Source organism: Equus caballus, chromosome 21, assembly GCF_041296265.1.
Source record: "Equus caballus isolate H_3958 breed thoroughbred chromosome 21, TB-T2T, whole genome shotgun sequence".
Classification (NCBI taxonomy): Eukaryota; Metazoa; Chordata; class Mammalia; order Perissodactyla; family Equidae; genus Equus; species Equus caballus.
The window spans coordinates 15,219,257-15,240,694 of NC_091704.1; the positions used below are offsets into that span (position 1 = coordinate 15,219,257).

The window sequence follows — 21,438 nt, forward strand, 5'->3', positions numbered from 1 at the left end:
TAGGGACAAATGCCCTAGTGAGACTACTCACATCTCACCCCTCGAATAATAGGTGGACCCGCTCCCAGAGCCAAAAACTTCAGGTGCTTGGGCAGGGAAGTGACTCAACTTATTCACAAAAATATTTCTGTTTTATTTGACGGTGGACTTCAGATCGGAGGTTTGAGTCAATGATACTTCCAGTCTGTGGCTTTTGATCAGTGTTAGTTTGCACAAGGTCCTTCTCTTATTTCACTTAATAATTTGCTTTCTTTCACCCCATTTCCTCTGTGTTTTGACAATCATTCTAACATCCTTGATATGTGCTCTCTGATTTGTATTTGTTCTTGTGAGATATGTATTGCTTTCTGGGTGCATAAATGTTTTTAAATTATTTTTTAACTTTTTAAGTGAATGGACTTTATTTAATTAGAGGAGTTTTAGGTTTACAGGAAAATTGATCGGCATATATCAAGAGTTTCCATGTACCTCCTCTCCCTGCCCACAGTTTCCTCTATTGTTCACATCTTGTATCAGTGAGGGACATGTTTACAATTGATGCCCCAATATGAATACATTAGTATCCACTAAAGTCCATGGTTCACATTAGGTTTTACTCTGTGTTCAACATGCTGTGGGTTTCAGCAAATGCATAATGACAGGTGGCCTCTGTTGCAGTCCCACAAGGATGGTTTCATGCCCTATATTTGTAATGTGCCCAAACGAAATCATGGTAGAGAGTTCATCCTGTGTTTTGCTTTATTCACTCGATAGTATTTTAAAGAATAATTTATTTAAGATGCTCTGTGTACATCTAATTCCTGCCTAGGGCTCCAGGGTTTGCATCCAACCCAGCTTACCTGCCCTCTCCCCAATTATAGGGAGACAGGCTTGTCCAACTCTCCCACTAAAAGCAATCCTACAGGAGACATCCTCTTACACGTCCCCTCATAAATAGGCTTTTGAAATGGAGACAGACACTCAGGAGCAGAGGAACATCGTTTGAATTTTCACCATTCTACCTCCCACCAACAGTGCACCAGTTTCCCTTCTCCCCATAGCCCGATCAACACTGGGCGTTTTCTGATTTTGGAATTGAATAGGTGCACAGTGAAATTCCATTGCTGTTGTCTCTCTCTCTCTCTCTCTCTCTGTGTCTCTCTCTCTTTAGCTTGGTACCTATTCACTTACCTTCGTTCCTCCTTCTGTGTTTTGTCTGCTCATATCCTTTGCCCATACAGGGATGAGCTTCCTATGCTTTCTTGTTTATTCTTCTTGACAGTATTCCCTTGACAGTTTTAGACATTGCAAATGATCTTTTCCCAATTTTCTAGCTGCCTGTTAACTTTATCCAGGATATGCTCCACCAAACAAAAATACTTCACGCAGACATTTTCATGTCTTTCAAATCACCTTGTCATTGCTGCTTTTGAAATTTTGTTTTGGAAATCCTTCTCCGCTCCTAGAGCACAAAGTTATTTCCTTACACTTTCTCCTACTAACCTTATACTTTATCTTTCATATTTATGTCTTGATCCATCTTTGAATGTGGTCTTAAGCGGAAATTGCGATTTACTTTGCTTCATAAAATGGACATTTTTTGCACCACAAATCCATCTTTTCCCTTTGATTTCCACTGCCACCTTCATCATATATTAGGTTTTTATAATGCAGGGATATTTACTGAGCTTTCCAGTCAATTTAATCAGCATCTATGTCTGTTCCAGGTTCGCACTTTTGAAAACGACCATCGCTCTATAACGTGTCTCAACACCTGGGAGAGCTTATCTCTCCATTTATTCCATTTTTATAAGATCAGTATAGTTTTCCATTGACATTTATTTGTCAGAAGGAAATGTAGGGTAGTATTAAATTTATAGACCAATAATGGGGATTGTGAGTGCAATTGCACTGATGGTATAATTTGAGGAAGAACCAACATCATAACCATTATTAGCTCATCCTGTCCAAGAGTGTGGGCGATTTTCCATGTATTCAGATCACCTGCATTTTTGTTAGTGGTTACAGTTCTGACTCTGGAGGTGTTGTATGTTTTGGGTTAATTCCTAGGAAGTTTTCCAAGTGTGATATGAGGAACCCTGTGGTCCATCAGGTCCTCACCCTTCTAGTTACATGTGAGGATGTATTTTGTCAAATGCTTCAACTGAGAGACCATATTGTCACGGACTGAATGAAGAAGCAGATGCGAGTGCCAGGTTGTCTCCCCTCAAGGCAGACGTGGGACGTATCTGTAAAAATGCAAAACCAGGCCCCTCTTCACACTACTTGTTTTTTGAGAACTGTGATTACTTTCCTAATAATATATTACTCATATTAACATGAAATAGGCTTATTATTGTTCTTTTAAATATACTGAATATTTTTAAAGATTCTCAGTTTTAATTTCCAATACAGTAAAAGTTGATAATTATAATTCACCCCAACAAAAGCCCTTTCGTGGCCTCAATACCTTTGAGTGTGAAGGGATCCTGAGACCAAAATGCTTGAGAGCTGTTTCTTCACAGTTTGTGTCGCTATTGGAAATGCTATCCTACTGTTTGCTTAAATCCTACGTGTTCAATGATTCTTCCTGGTGTAATACCATGAGGAAGTCTATGAGTCTTGTGAATTGATTTGCCTCCTGCAGCACTGTGTTCTCCTGTTGTTGTAACGTGTCACATGCTGACTCTTCGATCTTTTCCTGGTGGGTGATCGCGTTCTTCCCTTCCAGTCCTGAAACACCTTCTTTCTCTTCTCCCCTCGTAGCACCACTCATGATTGTCAGTTCCACTGGAAAGAGCAGCAGAGACAGTGAGTAGGCTTGTCTTCTTCCTGATCCTAAAATTCTGCATCTAAATCTTTCCCCATTTGTTATGCTATTAGTAGTTTCATAGCTTATATTATCTATCCAGCTAAGAAAGTCCCCTTCTACAACACGTTGCAAACAGGCTTTTTAACAAAATCATAAATGCATCTGTATATTAAATAATTATTTTGTAGAACTAAAACTATATAATGTTATTACATCTCCAAAAAATCATAAATAGGACATGAATTTTAGAATTATTCCTGCCTTGATTGAAATAAGTATATGGTTTTTTCTTTTTTCTTTTATTCATGTATTGAATCTCATGGTAGGTTTTCTGATGCCCAACCATCCTTGTCATTCATGGGATAAACATACATCAGTTAATCATACAATTTTTCTTTGTGAGTAAGATTCGCCCTGAACTAACATTTGCTGCCAATCCTCCTCTATTTTTTTTGCATGTGAGACACCTGCACAGCGTGGTCGGTGAGTGGAGTAGATCTATGCCTGGGATTGGAACCCACCAACCTGGGCGGCTGAAGCGGAGTACATGGAAGTTTAACCACTCGGCCATGGGGCCCAGCCCATAATGTACTATTTTTCGTAAAACATGGCGTTGCACCAGATTTTGTCTTATTAAGGGTACATTAGTCCACATGGACTGGGGAAGCACGAACGTCTGTTCTTATAAACATTCTATGTGGTTTTCGAATCAAGTTTGCTTCAACGTGACAAAGTGAGTGGAGTAGATTTCGTATATTTTCTATGCTTTTTTGAGGAACATGTATAAGACACCAACTGTTCCTTAAAAGTTCAGGAGAGCTCACCTGCAGACCCGCTGGGGCCGTGATGTTAGGGAGGGAAGGTCCTAACTAAACATTTGTTTCTTTAACTTATTTGAGCATCCAGGGCCCCTATTGTTTCCTGCCCAGTTTTGGAATATTATATTTTCTAAGAATTTATTCATTTCATCCACATTTCAAATTTGTTAACTTACAATCCCCTTACTATTTTTATTTTAAAATACTTATTATTTCTATAGTTACTTCCCAATTTTGTGACATCTTCTCCTTGTTTCTTACTATCTACTGATTTTTTGCAATAAACTCATTCTGCTTTTATTGCACACGATTTTGTTCTCATAAGGTTTCTGGAAAATGTATGTAAATCTATATTTTTAATATAGTACTGTTTTTGTTTAAAAATTTAATATTGGATGCTCAAATTATCTAATTATTATTTCTTAATTTATTTTAAGATTTACTATTAAAACAAAAGAGTATTTAATAAAAAATTTAGCTTCCAACATGTAGGATTTGAAAAGCTGTTCCTTCTCTATTGATTTCTATTTATGGGTATCATAGCTTGTATAATATTTATACTTTGCAATTGATGAAGGGTTTTTTTGTGTCCTAAGACAAGGCCAATATTTGTAGAAGTCTTCTATGTCCTGGAAACAATGTTTAAGCTCTCTTTTTTGAGCACTCTAAATATATCCAAAAGCAATTGTCTGAAAATTATTAACTGCATTAGTAATTCACAAACTGCATTTCTGAACTCTGTTAAAATTTCTAATCATAATATTAATCTGTCTATTATTGATTTAGCTCCTTCTATTTATATGTGTTTCACTGAAGTTGTGTTGACCATTTGTTACTTAATATCTAGGGTATATTGTTATATTCATTAACGATATTTATGCTGCTTGCTTAAACGTTCTTCTAACCTTTATAAAATATTATCCTTTAGTCCTTGGTGTGTTTGTGTAATTTTTAAATTTCCGTATGCATTTTAAAACTGAGAATAGTTTCCTTCATATCCAAAATAACAAGATAACACTTAGAATTAACAAATAAATTAGTGATAATTCCTTAAAATGTTTCACACCTAATCACACATTCATACCATGAACAACATTTTCTCTATTGCCTTAAAAACACTTTACAGGTAATTGATCTAAATCAGGATCCAATCTAGTATGCTATACTGTTACGTCTCTTGAATTTCACGCCATCCTTTTCATAACCCTGATTTATTGACGAGCACGACCGACTGTTCTGAGGAATACTCCACTTCCTAGATTGGTCTAATTGCTCCTCACAGTGTCATTTAGCTTGTTACTCCATCCTCCAAACAATGATAATTCCTTCTGATGCTCAAATTGTTATAGCTTTGGCTAACGGGCACGTTTTCTCTCTGGTTCCTGTATCCTTTTAACATCACCCATTACTCAGAGAAAGTTCTAGTTCACAGCAGCAAGGATGTCCTAGGCTTGCTTCCATGCCAGGCCATTCTCCAGGAACTCTGCTTGTCGGTAATGACTTATGGTAATAGAGACATTATGTTTGTTGTTTCCTTAAATTCCATTTTGTCTGTATTTGATATTGCTGCCTCAGCTTTCCTTTGGTGCATTATGCCTGGCATATATTTGTCCATCATTTTATTGTCAAACTTTCTGTTCAGTTTATATAGAATAGTAAATGCAAAATATGAAATAAGATTTCAGAAGTAAGTACCAATAAAACAGTACTAAAAAGAATGTAAATAGGTTAAATAATCAAAAGACAAGACTCTCAGAGAATTTTTCTTTGAACTGCCAAATCCAAATATATGATCCAGAACAGGAACACTATTCAAGAGAACGTGATGCTGACCATCTGTGTCTCTCTTTAATGGTTCCAAATATGGGGACTTTTCAGCAATTTAGTCACTGTTAGCAAAAACACTTAGTAGTCAGACCCTGTTTTCAGCGCTTAATAGAGTGATCTCATGTTATCCCTATCACAATGCTTCATGGTAAAAACTATTAACATTTCCTCCATTTTGCTGATGAATATTGTGGGACCCAGAAAAGCTAAGCAACTTATTCAAACCTGAGAGCTCTGAAATTGTCATTTAATTGTGTTAGAGCCTATGTTTTAACCACTGTGCCCTCATTCTGTTTTCTGATCTGAGCAGATGCAGCATCCTGGCCTGGTCAGAACTGGAGCACGGTGACTGAATTCATCCTCATTGGCTTCTCCACCTTCCCCCAGCATCTCCTGCCCATCTTCTTCTTCCTGTACCTGCTGATGTACCTGTTCACGTTGCTGGGGAACCTGCTCATCATGGCCACCATCTGGAGCGAGCGCAGCCTCCACACGCCCATGTACCTCTTCCTGTGTGCCCTCTCCATCTCTGAGATTCTGTTCACTGTGGCTGTCACCCCTCGCATGCTGGTGGACATGCTCTCCACCCATCACTCCATCACCTTTGTGGCCTGTGCCAGCCAGATGTTCTTCTCCTTCACGTTTGGCTTCACCCACTCCTTCCTGCTCATGATCATGGGCTATGACTGCTACGTGGGCAACTGTCACCCTCTGTGCTACAATGTGCTCATGGGCACCCAAGGCTGTGCGAGTCTCATGTTCTGGTCCTGGGCTGGTGGCTCAGTCATGGGGATGATGGTGACTTTGATAGTTTTTCACCTCACATTCTGTGGGTCTAATATGATCCACCATTTTGCCTGCTACGTACTTCCCCTCTTGAAGTTGTCCTGTGGGAGGGAGACATCCTCTGTCACCTTGGGTGTTATCCTGGTGTGTGTCACGGCTCTGATGGGCTGTTTGTTCCTCATCTTCCTCTCCTATGTCTTCATCGTGGCCACCATCTTGAGGATCCCCTCAGCTGAGGGCCGGCACAAGACCTTCTCCACATGTGTGTCCCACCTCACTGTGGTGGTCGTGCACTACGGTTTTGCCTCCATCATCTACCTCAAGCCCAAGGGCCCTCATTCTATGGACAGTAACACCCTGATGGCCACCACCTATACAGTCTTCACGCCCTTTCTTAGCCCAATCATTTTCAGCCTCAGGAATAGGGAGCTGAAGAATGCCATAAAAAAAATGCGTCTGCAGAAAACTCTGTCTTGTGAGCTCCTGACAAACAGTTTGGAGGTGAGGAACTATGATAGGAGGGCTGAGATAATGATCTGTCCCCATAAGGCTGTTGTAAGGGCTCAGGTGTGTGAAAATACCTACACCCCATAGGATGTCAATGAAGCTATTGATTTGTTTCTCCTCAGTTTGCTTGTCCTACTCTTGACTAGGCCTAAGCAATCATGATCCCTTGTTTATAAACCAGAGTGATGAACTCCGCCTCATTATCTGAGCCAAGACTGAGATATCTCTCTGTAGGTGGGTGAGTGGCATCACGTGGATGTGTCTGGGTACTGATGCACTTGGCCGTTCTTGAACGGACAAGCAAGAAAATACTTTATTTCCCCCCACCAAGTAAGAATAAACAATAATAATAATAATAATAAATGCCACCAGCATTGGACCTTTTCTCTGCATCAGGCATTGTATCTAGTGTTTTACTAATGTCTTTTAAATTATTAAAAATGTGCACAAGATAATAAAGTATGTGTCTCTGAGAAAATGGGTTACGGTTTGCAGTTCCTCACTGCCTGTGGGAGGGATGGATTCTACGAGAGTTTTCTTACATTGAGCCAAGTTGAGTAAAGGAATCGGAATCAATACAGAGAGAGACCGAGAGAGAAGGAAAGAGACAGAGAGAGCAGATCAGTAGGAATAGAGTCCTTTAAATCAATCTGAACTTGAATTAGATGAAAAAGAATATCAGGCAAAATCTGGGAAAGGGAGGAAGAAGGAGAAGCAGGTTGGTAAGAGAGCAGTTTGCCCCTGAGGAAGGATAGAGAAGGGAGATGCGGGAGGTAAGGATTCAGGAAGGGAGGGAGAGAGAGAAGGAGAGGAGAGAGAGAAAGGGATGGGCTTCAGTGTTTGGGTAAGACCATAAAGCATGTTAAAAAGGTGTTGCTATCTGACATCTTGTGGAAATCCTTTTATCTTTTTCTCCACATATTTGTTAAAAACCCGTTAATGTCTCATTACTGTGGTTGAGTTGCACCTATGTGGAGGATGTGTTGAAAGGCAGAAGTTCAACCTCAAGATGAGCTGGGGCCTCTCTGAGAGAGAGTCAGCAGGGGATCCTTGCTATGTGTGCAGAGTTGGAGGTTGAGTGGAGGCTGCAGGGCCCGAAAGGCCAACTGAGGTACCTCCTGGCCTCTCCAGACCCTGTGGACAGATCCTCTAGGTTGGCGTCCCGGAGAGGCCGTGGGGAGCAGCGTGCTGGGAAGGCTGCAGCAGGGATAAAGCACATGGCCTCAGCTGGAGGAGCCCCGAGGTCTGCCCCACACCTGCCTGTGTGTGCTGCTCACAGCATCAAGCAGGAGAGCTTCTTCTGCCCTCCCCTGCTGGAGGCTTCATGGGAGAGGCGGCCCAGGCTGAGGGAGACCAGGACTGTGAGGGGAGGAGGGCCGGATCAGACAGTTGTCGGGAGGGGAGTGCTGCCCAGCCTGGACATGGGGTCAGGACCCGGGAGAAGGGTCCTAAGAGAGGCCCTTTCTTTGGGAGGGATCTTCTCAGGTTACTTCTTCTGGGTCCCTGCTTCTCACCCACCTGGGTGCCCTTTGTAGCCTCTAGGTCAGTGATTCTCATGTTGGGTGATTCTGACCCCTATGGAATACTTGTACATGTCTGGAGATACGTTTGTTTGTTTCACTCACGAGGAGGGAGGGATGCTCCTGGCATTGGTGGACTGGGGCCAGGAAAGCTACCAAACGCTGTACAATCCTGTAGTAGGGTAGTACACTGTTTCAAGTAATGAACCAATATGGATACATTATTGTAACTGAATTCCGTACTTTACCTTAGGTTTCACTCTTTGTGTTGTACATTCTACGGGTTTTGACAAAGGAATACTGACAAGTATCCACCGTTGCAGTATCATACAGAGTAGTTTCATGTGCTATATCTTTAATGCGTCCAAATGGAATTATGCCAGAGAGGTTTTCCTCTGTTTTGCTTTATTCTATCATAATATTTTGAAGAATCATATCCCCTGCCCTGTGTACATTTATCTCCTGCCTGGGGGACCAGAGTTTGCGTACAACCCATCTTACCTGTCCTCTCCCTCGTTACGGACAGGCAGGCTTGTCCCATTCCCCTACTAGAGCAATGCTACAAGGAAGATCCTCTTACACACTCCCCTAGAAATAGGTATGAGGAACCGAAACAGATGCTCAGGAGCAAAATGACAGGTACACAGAGCATGCGTTCTCTTAATTTTCGTCATTGCATGTTCCAGCAGCCGTGCTCCAGCAACCTTTCTCCCCACAGCCCGGTCAACTCGGGGCATGTTTTGATGCAGGGGACTGAACAGCTGCACAGTGAAATTCCATTGTTCTCTCTCTTTTTCCTGTTATTACTCTTTTCAGCATCTTTCCATTTACCTGGGTACCTGTTTTGTCTGCTCATGACCTTCGCTCATTTCTGTACTGAAGTTCCTACTTCTTCTTTTTTTTTTCTTTTTAAATATTGGCACCTGAGCTAACAATGGTTGCCAATCTTCTTTCTTTTTCTGCTTTCCCACCCCTAAATCCCAGCTGTACGTAGTTGTATATTTTAGTTGTGGGTCCTTCTAGTTGTGGCATAGGACAATGCAAATGCTCCTTTCCCAACTTTCCATCTGCCTGTCAACTTTATCCAGGACGTCCTTTGTTGAACAAAATCGTTCATGTTGATGTTTTCTATCTTTTCAAAATCGCCTTGCCATTTGTGCTTGAAAACTTTTGCTAAGAGTTCCTTCTCCACTGCTAGATCAACAAAGTTATTTTTCTACACTTTCTCCTGTTAACTTTATAGTCTGTATTTCATATTTGTGTCTTGTTCCCTCTGGATTCCACATTTGCATGTGGTCTTAGGCAGAAATTTAGATTAACTTTGCTTCATAAAATGAGCATTTTCCCAACATAAACTAGTAAAGAATCCATCTTTTCCTTTGACTCCTGTAGCTGCCTTTATCATACATTAGGTTTTGATAATGCAGGCACGTTTTCTGAGACAATCAATCGCTTTAATCAGTGTCTGTGTATGTTCCACGTTTATCTTGTTAAAAATGACTATGACTCTATAATGTGTCTCAATCTCTGCAAAGGTTTATGTCTCCCAATTGCTCGTTGTTATTTTCTTTTAACTTTTTATTGAGATTATGATGGTTTATAACCTTGTGCAATTGCAGTCGTACATTATTGTTTGTCAGTCGTGTTGTAGGTGCACCACTTCACCCTTTGTCCCCACCCCTATCCCCCCTTTCCCCAGTAGCCACTAGTCTGTTCTCTTTGTCCACAAGTTTAACTTCCGCATATGAGTGGAGACATACAGAGATTGTCTTTCTCTATCTGGATTATTTCACTTAACATAATACCCTCAATGTCCATCCATGTTGTTGTGAATGATTTTATCCTTTTTGTGGCTGACTGGCATTCCATTGTGTGTATATATGTATATATACACCCTATCTTCTTTATCCACTTATCAGTTGATGGGCATTTAGGTTGCTTCCACGTCTTGGCTATTGCAAATAATGCTGCAATGAACATAGCGGTGCATGGGCCTTTTGGAATTGCTGACTTCAAGCTTTTTGGATAGATACCCAGTAGTGGGATGGCTGGGTCATATGGTATTTCTATTTTTAATTTTTTGAGAAATCTCCACACTGTTGTCCATAGTGGCTGCACCAGTTTACATTTGCACCAGTAGTGTATGACGGTTCCTTTTTCTCCACAACCTCTCCAACACTTGCTACTTTTTGTTTTGGTTATTTTTGCCATTCTAATGAGTGTAAGGTGATATCTTAGTGTAGTTTTGATTTGCAGTTCCCTGATGATCCGTGATGATGAGCATCTTTTCATGTGCCTATTGGCCATCTGTATATCTTCTTTGGAGAAATTTCTGTTCATGTCACCTGCCCCTTATTTGATTGGGTTGTTTGAGTTTTTGTTGTTGAGCTGTGTGAGTTCTTTATATATTATGGAGATTAACCCTTTGTCGGATATATGACTTGCAAATATTTTTTCCCAGTTGGTGCGTTGTTTTTTTGTTTCAATCCTGTTTTCCCTTGCCTTGAAGAAGCTCTTCAGTCTGATGCATTCCCATTTGTTTATTCTTTCTAGTGTTTCCCTTGTCTGAGAAGACATGTTGTCTGAAGAGATCCTTTTGATACTGATGTCAAAGAGTGTACTGCCTAGATTTTCTTCTAGAAGCCTTATGGTTTCAGGTCTTAGCTTTAGGTCTTTGATCCATTTTGAGTTTTTTTTGTGAATGGGAAAAAGAATGGTCATTTTCATTCTTTTACATGTGGCTTTCCAGTTTTCCCAGCACCATTTGTTGAAGAGACTTGCTTTTCTCCAGTGTATCCCCTCCACTCCTTTGTCGAACATTAGCTCTCCATAGATGTGTGGTTTTATTTCTGGGCTTTCAATTCTGTTCCAGTGATCTGTGCAGCTCTTTTTGTAGTAGTGCCATGCTGTTCTGATTACTGTAGCTTTGTAGTATGCTTTGAAGTCAGGGATTGTGCTGGCTCCAGCTGTGTTCCTTTTTCTCAGGATTGCTTCAGCAATTCGGGGTCTTTTCTTGCCCCATATGAGTTTTAGGATTCTTTGTTCTATTTCTGTAAAGAATGTCATAGGCATTCTGATAGGGATTGCATTGAATCTGTAGATTGCTTTAGGTAGAATGGACATTTTAACTATGTTTATTCTTCCAATCCGTATGCATGGAATGTCTTTCCATCTCTTTATGTCGTCATCCATTTCTTTTAGGAAAGTCTTGTAGTTTTCATTGTGTAGGTGTTTTACTTCCTTAGTTAAATTCACCCCATGGTATTTTATTCTTTTTGTTATGATTGTGAATGGTATTGTGTTCTTGAGTTCTTTTTCAGTTAGTTCGTTATTAGAGTATAGAAATGCTACTGATTTATGTAAGTTGATTTTATACCCTGCAACTTTGCTGTAGTTGTTGATTATTTCTAATAGTTTTCCAATGGATTCCTTGGTATTTCTATATATAAGATCATGTCGTCTGCAAACAGCGAGAGTTTCACTTCTTCACTCCCTATTTGGATCCCTTTTATTACTTTTTCTTGCCTAATTGTTCTGTCCAAAATCTCCAGTACTGTGTTGAATAAAAGTGGTGATAGAGGGCATCCTTGTCTCGTTCCTGTTTCCATGGGGATGGCACTCAGTTTTTTCACATTGAGTATGATGTCGGCTGTGGGTTGTCATGTATGGCCTTTATTATGTTGAGGCAATTTCCTTCTATCCCCATTTTGTTAAGAATTTCTATCATAAATGGCTGTTGGATCCTATCAAATGCTTTCTCTGCATCTATTGAGCTGATCATGTGCTTTTTATTCCTGAATTTTTTGATGTGGTGTATGACATTGATTGATTTGCGGATGTTGAACCATCCCTGTGTCCGTGGTATAAATCCCACTTGATCATGATGTATGATCCTTTAGATAAATTGCTGAATTCAGGTTGCCAAAATTTTGTTGAGAATTTTTGCATCTATGTTCATCAGCGACATTGGCCTGTAGTTCTCCTTTTTTGTGCTGTGCTTGTCAGGTTTTGGTATCAGAGTGATGTTGGTCTCATAGAATGTGCTAGGAAGTGTTCCATCCTCCCTAATTTTTTGGAATAGCTTGAAAAGGATAGATATTAAATCCTCTCTGAATGTTTGGTGGAATTCCCCCGGAAAGCCATCTGGTGCGGGGGTTTTATTCTTTGGGATGCTTTTGATTGCTGTTTCAATCTCTTTCCTCGTTATTGTTCTGTTCAGATTGTCTGTCTCTTCTTGACTCAACTTTGGGATGTTGTAAGAGTCTAAGAATTTATCCATTTCCTCTAGGTTATCCATTTTGTTGACATATAGTTTTTCATAGTATTCTCTTATAATCCGTTGTATTTCTGTGGTGTCTGTTGTTATCTCTCCTCTTTCATTTCTGATTTTGTCTATTTGAGCTTTCTCTGTTTTTTTCTTAGTAAGTCTAGCTATGCGTTTGTCAATTTTCTTTATCTTCTCACAGAACCAGCTCCTTATTTCATTGATCTTTTCTACTGCCTTTTTTGTTTCAATAGCATTTATTTCTGCACTGATTTTTAGCTTTTCTCTCCTTCTGCTGACTTTGGGCTTTGTTTTTTCTTCTTTTTCTAATTCACTTAGGTGTAATTTGAGATTGCTTATTGGGGACTTTTCTTGTTTGTTAAGGTGAGCCTGTATTGCAATGACTTTCCCTCTTACTGTAGCTTTTGCTGCATCCCATATGAGTTGGTATGGCATGTGATCATTTTCATGTGTCTCCAGATATTTTTTGATGTCTTCTTTAATTTCTTCAATGATCCATTGCTTCTTCAATAGCATATTACTTAGTCTCCACATCTTTGTCCCTGTCTCAGCTTTTTTCTTGTAATTAATTTCTAGCTTTATGACATTATGATTGGAGAAGATGCTTGGTGTTATTTCAAATTTTTTAAATTTATAGAGGCTTGCTTGTTTCCCAACATATAGTTTATCCTTGAGAATGTTCCGTGTCCACTTGAGAAGAATGCGTATTCTGCGGTTTTGGGATGGAGTGTTCTATATATGTCTATTAAGTCCAACTGTTTTAGCTTTCTGTTTAATTCCACTGTTTCCTTGTTGATTTTCTGCCTGGATGATCTGTCCAATGATGTGAGTGGGGTGTTGAGGTCCCCTACTATTATTGTGTTATTTTTGATGTCTTCTTTTAGGTTTGTTAATAGTCGCTTTATGCACTTTGGTGCTCCGGTGTTGGGTGCATAGATATTTATAAGCATGATTTCTTCTTGATGCAGTGTCCCTTTGATCATTATATATTGCCCCTCTTTGTCTCTCTTTACCTTCCTTATCTTGAAATCTACCTTTGTCTGATATAAGCATTGTGACAACCACTTTCTTTTGCTTGCCATTAGCTTGGAGTATCCTCTTCCACCCCTTCACTCTGAGCTGGTATTTGTCATTGGGGCTCAGATGTGTTTACTGGAGGCAGCAAATTGTTGGATCTTGTTCTTTAATCCATCTTGCCACTCTGTGTCTCTTTATTGGAGAGCTCAATCCATTTACATTCTGGGTGGTTATTGACATATGAGGGCTTAATGCCATCATTCTGTCACTCGTTTTCCGATTTTCCTGCATTTTCTTTGTTTCTCGTCCTGTGTGTTTTGGTCCACACATTGAGTTCTGCAGTTTGTTATGCTGTGTTTCTTAGTTTTTTCCTTACCTTTTTTGTGTGTCTTTGTTCTACTTTTTAGTTTAGTAGCTACCCTGAAGTTTGTATTCAGAATCTCGTGCATAACATAGTCCATTTTCTGATGGCCTCTTATTTCCGTAGTCTAAACTGATTCAGTCCCTTTCCTCCTCCCCTCCTAAGTTATTATTCTTGTATCTTATCCAGCTCCTGTTCTGAGTTTGTGGTCAAAGTGACGAGATTGTCTTTGTTTGTGATCTTTTCCTTCCTTTTATCCTAATGCTACAGTTGAATATTTGCTATCCTATTCTGATTCTATCTATTTGTCTCCTTCCCCTGTGTTTTGTGACCCCATTCTCCCTTTTTCCCCTTTTTCAGCTATGAGGGCCTTCTTGAGGATTTGTAGTGGAGGAGTGGGTTTCGTGGCTATGAAGTCCCTCAGCTTTTGTTCGTCTGGGAAAGATTTAATTTCTCCTCATATCTGAAGGGTATTTTTGCTGGATAGAGTGTTCTTGTCTGAAGAATTTTATACTTCAAACTTTAGAATATGTCATTCCATTCTCTCTTAGTTTGTAAGGTTTCTGCAGAGAAATGTTCTGAAAGTCTGATAAGGGTTGCTTTGTAGGTTATTTTCTTCTGCCTTGCTGCCCTGACTATTCTTTCTCTGTCACTCACTTTTGCCAGTTTTACTACTATATACCTTGAAGTAGGTCTTTTTACATTGACAAATTGAGAAGATCTGAAAGCTTCCTCCACACACATTTCCCTCTTATTCCCTAGATTTGGGAAGCTCTCTGCTATTATTTCTGTGAACAAGCTTTTTGCTCCATCCTCCTTCTCCTCACTTTCTTGGATACCTATAATTCTTATGTTGCATTTCTTCATTGAGTCAGATATTTCTTGGAGACATTTTCCATTTCTTTTTAGCCTCAGTTCTCTCTCCTGCTCTGTCTCGAACAATTCAACATGTCTATCTTTTTTTTCCTGCTTTATCTCCCCAAATCGCCCCCGGTACATAGTTGTATATCTTAGTTGTAGGTCCTTCTAGTTGTGGCATATGGGACGCCACCTCAATGTGGCCTGAGGAGTGGTGCCATGTCCACGCCCAGGATCCAAACCCTGGGCCGCCGCATTGGAGCATGCGAACTTAACCACTCGGCCATGAGGCTGGCCCCATCAACACGTCTACCGTCAATTATGCTGATTTGTTCCTCTGTGGTGTCCACACAAGCATTCGGGGAATCTGTATTTTGTTTTGCCTCTTCCATTGAGCCCTTCATCTCTAGTATTTCTGACTGATTCTTCTTTATAGTTTCAATGTCTTTTGTGAAGTAGCTCCTGAACTCATTGAATTATTTCTCTATATTCTCTTTTACCTCATTTAGTTTTTTGATGATAGCTATTCTGAATTTCATTGTTGTTTAGTTTACTCATTTCTGACTCCTCAGGACAGAATTCTGAATATTTGTTTTCTCTCTGGTCTGGAGTTTTGATGAACGGTTTGATGCTGAAAGGGTGGGTTTTTTCCATTTTGATATTATTCGGTGGCAGTTACAGCCTATCGCCACTGGATGAGGGTTGAGAGCCACATATTCTGAGCCCTACGCCTTCAGCTGAGATGGTGCAGCACAGCACGGGTTGGCGGGGTGCATTTTCCTTTGTGCACAGTCCCTGGTTTCCTGATAAGCTCTGCTATCTGGTCTCCTGGGGTCTTGGCTTAATAAGGTCACCCCACGCAATAGCTTTTGCCAGGTTAGAGGGCTTCCCTCTAGGCTGCAAGGACCTTAGGGAGTTCTGGGAGGTTCTGCAGGCATGTGACCCCTCCCCTGATCCTTCCCTCATAGCTCCTTCTGCAGGACGATTGCAGTCTTTAGGGGAGGGAGTGAAGTCTCTCAACACATTCCAGCTCCTCTGAGGGGCGCTCCCACATCTCCACCCCCCATCATTTGGCTGCTGTGACTGTCTAAGGATTCCTGTGCTTTTAGGGCATTTTCTGTTCAAATATGGTTCCTCCTTTTTGTTGTATGTTGGAGGGGAGAGAGTCCCAGGCAAGCTCACTCTGCCATGACACTGATGTCCCCAATTACTCATTTTAGAAAGTTAGTATAGTTTTGCCCTATTTTTGTTTTTCAGAAGAAAATTTCTATAGTGTTAAATTTCCAGTCAGTTCACGGGAATTGGAAGTGCGTTTGCACCAATGACATAATTTGGGGAACAACTGACATCATAACCACACTAGCTCATCCCGTCCAAGAGTGTAGACAGGTTTTCATGTATTCAGATCACCTACATTTTTACTAGTAGTTAAATTTTCTGTCTTTGGAGGTATTGCAAGCTTTGGGTTAATTCCTATTCATTTTATAACAGAGGATGCCAAAGTGTGATATGAGGAACCCTGGGGTCCACAGTCCCTTCCTTTTCCACTTACATCTGAGGATGGGTTTTGTCATATCGTCGACTGGAAGAACATACTGCCACACACTGAATGAGAAGCAGATACAATGATCAGGTTGTCTCCTCTCAACTCAGACGTTGGACATGTTTCAAAAATGTAAAACAAGGCCACTCTTCTCACTAAATGTTTTTTAACATGTACTTTCCTAAAAGCATGTTACTTGCATTAACATGAAATAAGGGTATGTTGCTCTTTTAAATGTACTAATAGCTAAATATTTTTCAAGATTCTCAGTTTTAATGTCTAATTGGGTAAAAACTGATAGAGGCCTTTAGGGGCCTCAGTAACGTTTGAGTCTGGAGGATCCGGAGACCAAAATGCTTGAGAGCTGTTTCTTCACAGTTTGTGTCGTTGTTGGAAATACTATCTTACTTTTTACTTAAATCCTGTATGTTGAATGATTATTCCTGGTGTAATACCATGAGAAAGGTTATGAGTCTTGTGAATTGATCTGCTGTCTGCAGCATTGTGTTCTCCTGTTGTTGTCATGTGTCACATGCTGACCTTTGATCTTTTCCAGGTGGGTGATTACGTTCTTCCCTTCCATTCCTGAGTCTCCTTCTTTCTTTTTCTCACTGATCATGACTGTCGGTTCCACACTAAAGAACAGCAGAGACAGTGAGTAGCCTTGGCTTCCTCCTCATCCTAAAACACTGCCTCTGAAGTTTCCCCTGTTAGTAGACTTTTTGCTAAATTTGTGGGATATCTTCCTTATCTAGCTAGGAAAGTCCCCTTCCACACATGTTGCAAAGAGACTTTTTCAAAAACCCTAAATAGAGGTACGTATATCCAATGATTATGTGGTACACCTAAAACTAGTACAGTGTATATGTCAATTATAGCTCACAGAAAAATCACAAACGGGACTTGATTTTTAGAAAGTATGTTCCTTCCTTGATTGAAATAATCATACGATTTTTCTTTATTCTTTCTATATTTCTTTATTCTTATGATGAGTTGCAGGATAGCTTTTCTGATGACCAACCACCCTTGTCATTCACAGGATAAACCAACACCACTTGATCATAATATACTATTTTTCATAAACCCCTGGATCTTACTAGGTGATGTCTTAGTATGGATTTTAAAATCTGCATGAATAGGGCAAGCACGAATTTCTGTTCTTAGAAACATTCTACCTGGTTTTAGAATCAAGATGCATTCACCTCATGAAATGAGTGGAGCAGTTTTCACATATTTTTTCTCCTTTTTGAAGAACATGTATAATATTCTCACCAAATCTTCATTGAAAGTTTAGGAGAGCTCACCTGTAAATCCACTGGGGCCACAATATTGGGGAGGGACAGTCGCTGACTAACCATTTAATTTCTTTTGCTTTTTTCAATTTATTGCTATTTTTTTTAAATTGCAGTAACATTGGATTATAACATTATATAGCTTTTGGATGTACATCATAATATATTCCGAATTCTGTTAGATTACATCATGTTCACCACCCAAAAACTAATTATAGTCCATCTCCTCACATGTGAGCCTAATCACCACTTTTGTTCCCCCCACCCCGCCCCAATGGTAACCACCTTTCCATTTTCCATTGCTATGTGCCCATCAAGGGACGAGTGGATAAAAAGATGTGGCATTTATACACCATGGAATACTACTCAGCCACAAGAAATGAGGAAATCCAGCCATTTGTGACTACATGGATGGACGTTGAGGGTATTATGCTGAGTGAAATAAGTCAGAGGTAGAAAGTCAAATACCGTATGATCTCACTCATAAGTAGAAGGTAAAAACACCAACATTTAATTTTTTAAAACTAATTTCAGTATTCAGGGCTGCTATTTTTTCTTGCACCAGTTTTGAAAGTTTACATTTTTCAAAGAATGCATTTATTTCATCTACTGTTTCAAACTTGTTAACTTGCATTTTTCTTACTATTGTTATTAATTTTAAAAATTTCCATTTTTTGTTGTTATTTCCCAATGTTAATTTTGAGTTTTGTTCTTAACATCTTGTGCCTTTTTTCTCTATCTTGTTAATCTTTCCAATAAGCTGATTTTGCTTTTATTGAGCATGATTGTTTTCTTCATAAAGTTTCTTAATGAATACATTTAAAGCTGTGTATTTCCTTCATACTACTCTTTCAGGTTAAAATTAGAATTTTGATGCTTCAATCATTTAACTGTAAATATTTTTACATTTGATTTGTGTTTTCCTGTTGAAACAGAAGAATATTTAATAATCACTTTAGCTTCCAAATCTAGCTGGTCATAAAGCTATTCCTTCTTTATCAATTTCTAGTTTACTGCACTATAATCTATATAATATTTATACTTTCAAATTGATAGGGGATATTTTTATCTGTTAACCTGTAGTCAGTTTTTGAAAAAGTCCTCTATGTGCTTGAAATCAATGTTTAATCTTCCTTTGTTAAGGGTCTAAATATATCCAATAGCTAAAATCTGAACATTCTAATTGCATTTTAATTAATAATTCCCAACTGACATTTCTGAACTCTCTTAAAATGTCTACAATTTTTTATCTATTATTGATTTAGCTCTTACTATTGATATCTATTTCCCTGAAGTTGTATTGATTATCTACTACTTAATATCCAGGTTACTGTTATATAGATGATTGATCCTCATGCTGGTTTCTACAATGTTCTTCTATACTTAAGCAACCATTCCTCTTTGTCTCTTGGAGTGTGTGTGTGTATAGAATTTTGAAATTCTGCATGCAGCTAAACTAAGAATATTATCTTCACAGCCAAAATAATGAGATCACACTTAAAATCAACTATAGTGATAATAATCCCTTAATATTATTCATACTTAGCCATTTATTCATTCCAAAATCAAAGTGTTCTTAGAGCTTTAAAAATAGTTTACACCAGTTTACCTAAATCAGGATGTAATCTAGTACCTGCACTGCATCTGGGTGCCATGCCCCTTAAATTGCTCTTCATTCTTCTCATGACTCTGGTACTGATGAGACGAGAACAATGGCTCTGTGGAATATCCCACCCTCTGGATTATCTGATTGCTGCTTAGGATGTTATTTAAATTGATCCTCCATTCTAAGTGCAATGATCATTCATTTACATGATCAGCTTTGGCCAATTGTGCACATTTTCAAACTGGTTCCCACATCCTTTTAACATTGACCCATAACTCAGTGAAAGTTTCATCTCCGGCTGAGACAAGACATCCTAGGCTTGCTTCCATGCCCAGGCCATTTCTCCAGTGAATCTTGGTTCCTTTCAGTGGCATATGGTAATAGAGACAGTATCATTATTGTTTCCTTAAATCCATTTTGTCTGTTTCAAGATTGCTGACTCAGCTTTCACTTGGTACGTATTTGGTTGACACATACTTGTCCATCCTTTCATTTTCAAACTTTATGTTCAGTTCCTTTAGAACAGTCAATGCACAGTATGAAGTAAGACAGCAGAAATGAGTACCATTAAAGCAATATCAAAATAAATGTAGATGATTGAAATAGTCAATGAAAAGACAAAGACTCTCAGAGTAAAAATATTTTTTATCCCCAAGATCCAAATCTATGTTTTCTAGAACATGCACATTATTCAAGAGAATATGACCCTGACCATCTACATCTGTTTTAATGGTTCCAAACATGGGAGCTCTTCTATATTTCAGTCACTTTTAGTAAAAACCCAGTACCAAACTATGCCTGAAGCACTCAATATACTGATCTCATTTTATCTTGATCACAATACTGAATGGAAAGCACTGTTATGATTTACTCTGTCTTACTGATGAAGACTATGAGACCCAGAAAAGTTGAGGAAATTGTTCAATAGAATAGTTCTCTTGAATTGCCATATAATTGTGTTAGAGCCTATGTTTTAATGACTGGGCTTCATTCTGTTTCTGATCTGAGCAGATGCAGCATCCTTGCCTGGTCAGAACTAGAGTACGGTGACTGAATTCATCCTCCTTGGCTTCTCCACCTTCCGCCAGCATCTCCTGCCTGCCTTCTTCCTGCTTTTCCTGCTGATGCACCTGTTCACGCTGCTGGGGAACCTGCTCATCATGGCCACCATCTGGAGTGAGCGCAGCCTCCACACGCCCATGTACCTCTTCCTGTGCGCCCTCTCCATCTCTGAGATTCTGTTCACTGTGGCTGTCACCCCTCGCATGCTGGTGGACATGCTCTCCACCCATCACTCCATCACCTTTGTGGCCTGTGCCAGCCAGATGCTCTTCTCCTTCATGTTTGGCTTCACCCACTCCTTCCTGCTCATGATCATGGGCTATGACCGCTATGTGGCCATCTGTCACCCTCTGCGCTACAATGTGCTCATGGGCACCCAAGGCTGTGTCCATCTTGTGTCCTGGTCCTGGGTTGGTGGTTCAGTCATGGGTATGATGGTGACATTGATCGTGTTTCACCTCACCTTCAGTGGGTCTAATGTGATCCACCATTTTGGGTGCCACGTGCTTTCCCTCCTGAAGTTGTCCTGTGGGAGGGATACATCCTCTGTCACCTTGGGTGTGATCCCGGTGTGTGTCACGGCTCTGATGGGCTGCTCATTCCTCATCTTCCTCTCCTATGTCTTCATCATGTCCACCATCTTTAGAATTCCCTCTGCTGAGGGCCGGCACAAGACCTTCTCCACATGTGTGTCCCATCTCACTGTGGTGGTCGTGCACTACGGTTTTGCCTCCATCATCTACCTCAAGCCCAAGGGCCCTTATTCTATGGACAGTAACACCCTGATGGCCACAGTCCTCACCCTCTTTCTTAGTCCGATCATTTTCAGCCTCAGGAACAAGGATCTGAAGATCGCATGAGGAAGCCCTTCCTCCTTTCCCCAGAACTCCGGAAGTGGCTGGTTTTGTGGCAGGGGATGTGGCAGGTGGAGGCACTTCAGTCTTCCATCTGTAAAAGGTGAAGAGTTATGCTTCACTGTGATGATTCCTGTCAGTGAATTCCCCTCCTCCCCCTACAAGCGCTCTGTAAATTCTAGATCTCTGTTTTCTTTCCTTTCCCCCAGGCTGGATGACCTCATTCCTCCAGGATTCATGGGGGAGACAGCTTCCCCAAGATTGGCCTGGTGTGTCGACTTCCTTCTGTCCCCTGTGCTGAGAGTGGGTTG

At 40.1% G+C, this 21,438-nt stretch overlaps 1 protein-coding gene and 1 pseudogene across 1 annotated transcript; both read left to right on the top strand.

The window, feature by feature from the left end:
• The first annotated feature begins 5,844 nt into the window (after positions 1–5,844).
• Positions 5,845–6,709, top strand: LOC100070768 (olfactory receptor 10H3). The gene is given in 2 exon segments (XM_067053850.2): positions 5,845–6,675; positions 6,677–6,709. Coding segments are annotated over 2 exon segments (849 nt in total). The 5' UTR covers positions 5,845–5,859.
• OR10H4OP (olfactory receptor family 10 subfamily H member 4O, pseudogene) lies at positions 20,258–21,133 on the top strand (annotated as a pseudogene).